The sequence below is a fragment of the Brienomyrus brachyistius genome, chromosome 16 (genome assembly GCF_023856365.1).
Source record: "Brienomyrus brachyistius isolate T26 chromosome 16, BBRACH_0.4, whole genome shotgun sequence".
In the NCBI taxonomy this organism is placed as follows: Eukaryota; Metazoa; Chordata; class Actinopteri; order Osteoglossiformes; family Mormyridae; genus Brienomyrus; species Brienomyrus brachyistius.
Genome location: NC_064548.1, coordinates 23,104,567 through 23,113,380, shown reverse-complemented (window position 1 = coordinate 23,113,380; position 8,814 = coordinate 23,104,567). Strand labels below are relative to the sequence as shown.

The 8,814-nt window shown below is 44.8% G+C and overlaps 1 protein-coding gene and 1 long non-coding RNA gene across 22 annotated transcripts in view; one reads left to right on the top strand and one right to left on the bottom strand.

Moving 5' to 3' along the window:
- Positions 1–2: 2 nt before the first annotated feature.
- On the top strand, positions 3–1,163 carry LOC125709721 (uncharacterized). Its single transcript, XR_007382817.1, has 3 exons — positions 3–331; positions 432–548; positions 853–1,163. It is a non-coding gene; the product is annotated as an uncharacterized LOC125709721 (long non-coding RNA).
- A 3,709-nt stretch (positions 1,164–4,872) lies between these two features.
- Positions 4,873–8,814, bottom strand: part of LOC125709713 (dedicator of cytokinesis protein 9-like) — a 72,456-nt gene continuing 68,514 nt past the window's right edge. For all 21 annotated transcript variants that reach the window (XM_048978426.1, XM_048978443.1, XM_048978441.1 and 18 more), the window contains 6 exons: positions 8,397–8,543; positions 7,739–7,949; positions 7,401–7,591; positions 7,198–7,298; positions 6,962–7,100; positions 4,873–5,923 (listed from right to left, as the gene is read on the bottom strand). In XM_048978426.1, coding sequence (XP_048834383.1) covers positions 5,798–5,923; positions 6,962–7,100; positions 7,198–7,298; positions 7,401–7,591; positions 7,739–7,949; positions 8,397–8,543 — 915 coding nt within the window. In that variant the 3' untranslated portion in view covers positions 4,873–5,797. The remainder of the gene's footprint in view (positions 5,924–6,961; positions 7,101–7,197; positions 7,299–7,400; positions 7,592–7,738; positions 7,950–8,396; positions 8,544–8,814) is intronic.

Sequence of the window (8,814 nt, the reverse complement as noted above, 5' to 3'; positions counted from 1 at the left end):
GTGGCGCCCGCGGACCTGCAGTGGGCGCAACAGAGCCCGTGTCACCCGGGCAACGGGAATGTCCCGTGACGGGCGACCTCAGTCTAACTGCCTGCAAAATGTGCTAATCAGTGGAAATGGAATTAGATAGATGATACTTTAAAGATTTCAAATAACATAGTTCATATGTTTGTCATTTAGTTCCTAGTTAAAATTCTTCAAGAAAGAGTACATATAACTAAGTTTTGATAATAGTTTTAAGGCCAGCGGTGCAAGGGCTCTACATAAGGTTTGACGTGACATAAAGACGATATTATTCGTTATACAACACAGCTGCAGGATGTCACACACGGTGAATAATCAGTCGCGCATACATTTACAGGTTTTTATACCTTCTGTCGGATTCTCCCCGTTAACACACATACTTTGCATTTCGTGTTGTCGTTCCGCAGCTTTGAATAATTACTGTCATGCAAACATCGGGAACTGCGGATAAAACGTGGCGGTTAAGAACCGCTTACATTTCATCGCATATGTCCCAGGGATCCGTCAAGGCGTTTCATCTCCGGGTAAGGCATGCAATGCACATCTGCACGGCCGAAATCCAGCTGTTTGCGTCTGACACGCCTTAACTGAGATTGGTCGATATTACGAGCCTGAGACTATCCAGATGCTGCGGCTGCACACTCGGGGGACAGTCAAGACACAGGAGTGTCATGTTTTGTGAGGACGTGAGGATGCTCATATAACTTCGTGCTAGCCTTTGTCTCGCCCTAACTGTCTTTTATTATTTCAAAAAATAAACTCGCATTATTTAGTAATGTAAAGAAACTTGCTTATGAAAATAAATAACGGTACGCGTTTATATTCCAGGAATTAGCGGAACCTGGAAAAGCTATTGACGACGATCACTGGAGAGTAACGCAACACAGCGTCAACCAAAATACAAAGCGCAGCCTGTATCTACCCAGGAGCCGGACATCGGTCACACTCCGCTGAAACGTGTAACATACTGCCACCTACTGGCGCCTGATAGAATACTTTGACAGCCTTGTAAATACTGTATTCATTACAATGCAACTGCAAAGAAGGGTTTAAACCTGGCTGAAGACCACGAGAACAAACCACCCTGTAGCAACTAATAATGTAACGACTCCAAATAATAACGTTATTAGTTCAGAAAATGTATTACATTATTGGGCAGTTATTACATTATCAACTTTTATTACATTAAGAATGGAAAATTCGTTACGTTATTGGCAGTTACTAGATTGCTGGCTGCCACACACCCCAAAGCATATGAGCTCTGAAATGCAAAATGAGAATGGTCCACTGTCATTAGAAAAATTCATTGGGTGTTTCATGGCACATTATTACGCTAAAACAGCTAAAACAGTCGCTTTGAGCATTGACTTTATTCAATGGCACAGTAGCCCAGAGGCAGCCAGACCTGTCAGTTTGATCGTGTCAAAGACAGTTTTTATCTGGTGGCTGAAGGTGCAGCGATACAAGCCGGACAGCTAGGAAATATTGATCCATTCGGGATTCCGAGTTAATCAACTTAAACATCATTCCGGTTCATGTGTCGAGCAAAGCCACTGACGTGCCTTTGGGGCAGATTCAAAGTCCATCTCGCACCCCGACACATTCATAGTCACATTCATTACACTAAAAACATTTGAGGAGCTGAATGACACACTGAGCCAAAAAGAAGACCTCGCATGTACAGTTACTTCAGCTAAATCTGAATTGTGTTTTGATATATTTGTGGACGTAAAAGGAACGGCACTACATTACCTGTGGTTTTTAAATATGCTATATTACGCCCCATGGCATTTCAGAGGGCTGTTTATTATTAGGAGCAGTTAATCAAAACACATAATTGCATGTCAGACCATGGCTTCATTTCCCTGATTGCGTTATTGCTTTCTATGGCCCGGCTATTGAATCATCCACCTGCAGCCGATAATGAATGTAATGGAATATGGAAGGAGAAGAACAAGTCCACAGAAATCAGCATGGGTGGGATCTCACATTTACTGTCAATAATACAACCCATGCTGGGGTTGGATGCTCCGTCTCTCCTATCACCCACTACATCCGTACATTAGTCGCAGGGGTGGCCTGCATCCTGTACCCGTCACCCGTCACAGAAGGCTGGCTGACACTCCGGATCGGATGCGGGGACATCAGCGTCAAATAGAAAAAGGGGGAGATAATGACCATTCATAACATTTGGATGTGGCTTCACAGATCATCCAATATATATATTTTTTCCCTACAGTGTTTCAGGGTTTCAGTTTAGCTAACTGACATGCATGTTCCAAGGGCGGGGTTGTGTTTTCTGGCTGACACATCCCATAATTCCCGGTTGCTCGTTTAAATGACATTAAGTAATATTTATGTGGTCAGTACTAAGGGCTGTTCCCATCACTCTCATTGTGACCGAGCAAGGAAAAGATCCGTCTGAATGGATTCGCTAAATTACCTATAATAATCACTTCTCTGCTATTATATGATTCGGGCTGGGCTTGTGGGGCAGGCAGCATACTAGAAAACTGTAATGTGGTTTGAATTTTTCTGTGTGGATAGCAGTCGCTTTGCCTTGCTGCCCTCACAAGAAAACCACAAATGAAACCTTACTAAACTTGAAAGCTGACCTCGACTTTATATGTATATAAAAAATAAATAGCGTGTTGTCACAGCTAAATGGTATCTTTGTAGACAATTACCTCGTATCCTTAAATCCGAAATGGGCTTGTCCTGTCTCTAGTAATACGTACGCTGTTGCCTTCCACGTTTCAGGCGTCTTGCCGGCTCTGAGAGGAACATGGAAGGACTTTCTGCAGTGGAGCTCGTGATGTACAGAAATGTTCACAAAAAGACACTGACACGATTTTTGAGAGGGCTACTGTGCGCTAGCATGTACTTCATTATAGGTTTTATAAAAGAAAGTCATCACAAAAAAGCACTTCAAGGACAGTGTGCATGTGAGACGCCTGGGTACAAACCTGGCACGCCCAGTGAAGAGCTGTCACACTGAGAACGGTGCAAATTCTGCCCATAAACAGCATGAAGGTCAGCCTGTAGCGCGTTCCTGCCCTGCTGAAAATGGGTGTGGCATCAAATCATTGTCAGTTTTGATCCGACGACCCTCACAAGTCCTCCTCTGAAAGCTGTTAACCAAACAAGGTTCCAAAGACATATTTTGGACCAGTTTTGTCCACTATAACCTGCCTGTGTGTCTAAATACTTGCTGCTCAGTTCCGTTTACGGTTACGGCTTTTGACACAACCATAATTAACTCTTTTTCAAGTTTTCTTCACATCTTGGAAAAAGTCTTTCTCATAGGTCAACGTGACTCAACAATGGCAGCCTATAAGGTGAAATGTAGCAGGATTGGGGAGAGGTGCCGTCCAGTGCCGGGCCCAGAGCAGGGAACCGGGAGACAGCCAGATTCGGTTGAACCCACCCAACAAACCTGAGGCCTTTTGTCACCTCTGAACCTCCCAGTTGTGGGTGACTGACGTTACCCATCAGCAATAGGGCTTGGACCCATGCGGTCAGACATGCTTCACTTAGATCACATCATGGGGAGGCAGCAAATGCTAAGAATTCTCCCTGCTCTTGATGGTAATCGGAATCGGATGGACCCAGTATTTTCTCTTTATTGTCCCGCTAAGAGGAAGTGTGAGGACCATAACATTATCCTCACTGTTTGATGACTCCATTTAGTCTCATATTGCAAATTTCGCAATTATGGAATAATAAAATGCATCAGACTCAGTGTGCAAGGTTTATGTGCGTAATTTTTATTGGATGGCAGATTTAAAAAAAAAAATGCACATGGGGAGGCACCAGATCCTAAGAAAGTGGACACTTTTTTATTTTGGCCAGAAAAAAAATCCATGTTTGTTCTGGACATTTTACGTTGTGCTTTCTTTCGAGGCCACAGTATCCTGCGGTGTAATATTTATAAATCGGATAAATATAGCCAAACCCAAAGAGAAACAGCGTAAGGAGGAAAGTCCACACTGGGGTGTGAATCAAGCTTTACTCGCAGCTCTCCGTTTTCGCTACCATCTCGCTGCCTCCAGGCCAACCTCTCGACTCACGCTGATCTGAATCAATTCCAGAGTCACGCTGATCAAAACCAGGGGCGTCTGTAGCACCCAGGGAGAAACACTCCATCAGCACCTCGAGGCCAGTCCTGCCAAACCAGCAAGCAGCTTCTGCAACAGCCTGTCTCTGATTTCAGTACATCATATGACAACGCAAGGCTTGCTGAAGACAGAACTCATGTAACCATCCATATGGTTATCCCAAATCAGTAGCTTCAACACATTCTCCCCAAGTGGAACCAGTACAGTGACCTGAGTAGGGCTCACCGTCTGTTGGAGGAAGGCGGCCTGCAGCATGGGCTCACAATGACCGTGAAAGTACGTGAAAGCAGGCTGAACAGAGAAACTGAAAGAAAGAATCTGAAGAGAATATCAAGGCCCCTACGACATAGTAGCAAGCTTTTAAAAAGGCACATTGCTGGTCCCTTGGATGGGACTGCCTGCCATCTGTTGCCTTCGTGTCAGCATTGTTTCTGACTTGTGTATGCCAAGTGCAGCCATGGTCTATGTATATATTTTCATTTTCGAAACAGATGGAGAACATAAAATACTCTCTCACTAATGCCAAGATTATGTTATCCTGCCGTATTTATCACTCAAAGATTAGTTTCCTATTTACTTTAGTGTAAATTTTTTCTAAAATTATTATAGATGTTAATATTCATTTCAATATATATTTAAATATATTTCACAGCTAAATATACTGTACAATCCAATCACAAGGTCTCGTGTTTGGCAAACTTCAGAAAGAAAAAGCACAAGCGAAAGCAGAGACATTAGAGGATTTTATTTAAAAGAAAAGTGTTATGGAACATTCCCATTTAAATACAGCAGAACTGTGACTTTGTTAAATAAAAACAAAAGACCCTATATGTCCCAAATATAAAACACACATTAAAATGATAAAAGCTTCATATTACATTCGGCTCCCCCAAGCATGCGCTTGCTTTGCTCCTACATCCTGATCAGACAGACAACACCTTCACAATGTAAGAGCACAGCAAGACGCCTCGCCAAGACTGATATTGCACTCGGTTTATGTACAGGAACACTCAGCGGGTGCCACGCCGGTCTGCACACCTTGGCCTGCTCATGGCACCTTCCAAGAAGCACCCACCCTGTAAAATAAGATCTGCCTACAAATATAAGGTCTCTTCATTTACAGAAAGATATACATCTATATTGTTTTTGTGACAAACTAGTTTCTTTTCAGAGTCTAAAGTGGTCAACTCCCTCCCTTACGCGCCTGACCCCCTGGACATCGCAACACTTTACATACAAAAACAGGACGAACGTGGAAAATGCGGGAACTCAGCCGACAGCCGGGAGTCCATGCATGTGTGGTGTTGATGTTGCCGCCTTTGAGTTCCAGTTGGGATGGAGTGTATCCACAGGGATCAGTACATACCCCCCTAACCGATCCAGCCAAGGATCACGAACGTAGACATGAATCTATTCTACCCCTCTCTTCAATGACTTTATTCTGCTCTCTGCCATTCTCCTCCTTGTCGGCTTGGATGAGTATCACCCTACACATCGCACACGGGAAGGCTTCTCTGCATTCTGTGTGACGGAGGTCACTGGACCATCAGAATGGGTGTGAAAAGTGAGTCAGAATGAAGCAGCATAGAAAACTATAATAAACATTCTCCACCCGTGACACAAAGCCGGCTGTGGGAGAGGGGTCCGAGGTTGCCTCAGACCACAGAGGACGAGTTAGGGATGCCCTGGATGGACGCCCCAGTGGGCGTGCCGCTGATGGCGTTGAAGATGTGCAGAGAGTCAGGCAGGGGGGTCCTGACCCCATCCTCCACTGGGCTGATCTGTAGGAGGCGGCAGAGAGGAATGACACTTGTATTTGTCCAGATATACTACAATTGCACAATTATTAATGCCAGCTTCTTAAGACCGTAAACTCGGACTGAGACACACTAAGACTGGTGTACACCAGTGGAGTACTAAGGGCCTTTGCACACCCATCGCCTAGAGTGCACTTTTCCTGGCAGTTTGGATTGGCTATTAAACTCAGTATTATTAGCAGTGTATCAAACTGGACCGCTGCCATTCTGAAATACACCTTGAAAGTCTGGGATATTTCCACAGCTCCTTTATCAGCAGGTGAAATTCTCCCTGCTCTTGATGGCACCTCAGGATCACATGGACCCAGTATTTTCTCTTTATTTGCTGCTAAGTAGAAGTGTGAGGACCATAACATTATCTTCACTGCTTGACGACTCCATTTTGTCTCATATTGCAGATTTTCGCAGGTATAGATTAATAAACTGCATCAGGTTCAGTAACGATTTTATTGAATGGCAGATAAAAAAAATGCACATGGGGAGGCACCAGATCCTAAGAAAGTGGACACTTTTTTATTTTGACCAGACAACAAATCCATGTGGGTTCTGGACATTTTACGTTGTGCTTTCTTTCGAGGCCACAGTATCCTGTGGTGTAATATTTATAAATCGGATAAATATAGCCAAATCCAAAGAGAAACAGCGTAAGGAGGAAAGTCCACACTGGGGTGTGAATTAAGCTTTAATCAAAAATTTGGACTTGGAGTGCAAAGGTTTTTCCACTGGTATACATGAGTGGAGAAGGACAGTTAACTAAGACTGGTATGCACTGGTGAAGGACTAAGACTGGTGCACACCAGTGGAGAAGAACAGTTAACCAAAACTGCTATATACCGATGGAGGTCTAAGGCTGGTATACACTGGTGGAGCACTAAGACTGATATACACTGGTAGGGGACGAAGACTGGTGTCAAGGCTGAATTGATGCTATGCATCACCTGGTCAAACAGGTCATTTATCAATCATGGGCAGCGAGCCCCAGCGCCCACTCCCCAGCCCTACCGGCTCACGCATGATAGTAGACAGCTCCTTGACCAGGTCCCGGTAGCTAGCCTTCATCTCGTCATGGTACTCGTGCTGGTCCTCCTTGATCAGCCGCTCGTTGACGGATAGGCCATGGCCGCAGGCCTCCACAAATTGCCTATGCACAATCGGAGGGTACCGTGAGACAACCATGTCCCACCAACTTTCCAGTGCCCCATTTTCCCTCAAAACCAGAGCTCAAGCACAGGTCTGACCTGAAGACCTCCTTGAGCTGCTTGACCTTGGTGTCGGGGTACTTCTTGCTGTTGGCGTCATCCAGGAATGCTCTGGCATAGGCTAGTGGACCAGCATTCACCTGGAGGAGAGAGATGACAGCAACCAGATGCGTATGTGGATGCGTGTTCTAACAGATGTCTGTGTGTGTGTGCATGTTCCTGGGGTGGTGGCCATCGCCCACCTGCACACTGACGCTGCCCTGCAACTTGAGTTGCAGCCGGATCATGTCCACCTCACTGGCTGCGCACAGCTGCCTCAGCTCTTGCACCTTGGCGCTCATCTCGTCGATGGCCACCTCGATGGGGCTCAGGTCCATGTGCTGCTCGTATATCACTGCGATGCGTTTCTTCACATACGGGAAGCAGTGCGTGGCTGCCGGGAAGGGAGGCAAAACAAGGGGTAAACTTCTAGATTTCTGACCTGCCTGAGCGACTAATAAGTCCAGCTAAATGTGCTAAGCTTAGGGATTGTCTTCCAACTGGTTCATCACGTTGGTTTGCCCCCCCGGGCAGCACGTACTGGTCAGGACGGTTCGCCGCTTGCACTGCTCCTCCACCAAGCCCTGCTTCTTGCCCGAGGTGGTGAAGGGCGTCTCAAAGACAAAGCGCTGGATGTTGTGGTTCCTCTCGAAGTCCGTCTTCCTCTCGGCCAGCTCCTTCTCCTCCAGGAAGGGGGTCACGTGGGTGACCTGGATGTAGGCAAACTTCGGGTCCAGATCCTTCGGGTTGACCTGTGAGAGACATTAGTAGCTTTGGATGACTATTAAATCAGTACTGAGTTTAATCATGTAACGTTAATTGGTTTATACATCCAATGTAACATTAATAATTTTATACATTCAGAACATTCTATTCTGCATGTTATAATATTTTATAAAGCAAAAGCTTTTTTATATGTATGATCTTGTGTTGGTGACCCAGTAGTATAGAGATTCAACTCCCATTTTTTTCTCCTTCATGAGATTCAGGTTATTAATTTTAAATTAAGTCTTCAAGCAAAAATGTGTAACTGATTCAATGTTTAGGTGGCAGACCAACGTCAGATTAATACTTTCAATGACTGTAAAAAAAACAGAAAACAATGTACTTCATATGTGCTGCAGGGGTTACACCCTGTTGCAGACGGGGGCAGGCAGGGTGGCTAGGTGGAGGTTGGGGGGGTGGGATGGTTTCCTTACCCTGCTGGAGTCCTGGATCATCTTCACATTTTCTGCGCCAAACTTGTCAGAGTAGAGCTTGCAAAGTCTTTGGGAGATTACGGGTAGGGGGGTGAATTTAGGCTCCTTGTAGATGTACTCCTTGCTATCTTCATCTTCAAAGAATCCCTACAAAGCACATTCACAAATATGTAGATTTTTACAGTGCATTAAGTGCATATTATATTCCTCTCTCGTTAGCCTGACACAATTTCACCATGTTCACCATGCACGAGGGTTTTTAAAGTTTCCATGGTTAATTAACGAAAAAACAGTCAAACAAAAATAAATAATGTTAAACATAATAAAAATTAAAAGAAAACATGAATATGTGAAGGAGGCACCTCCACAGACAGATGCCAAGTGTCAGGGATGAGCTGGATGGAGGTGATGGGGAGTG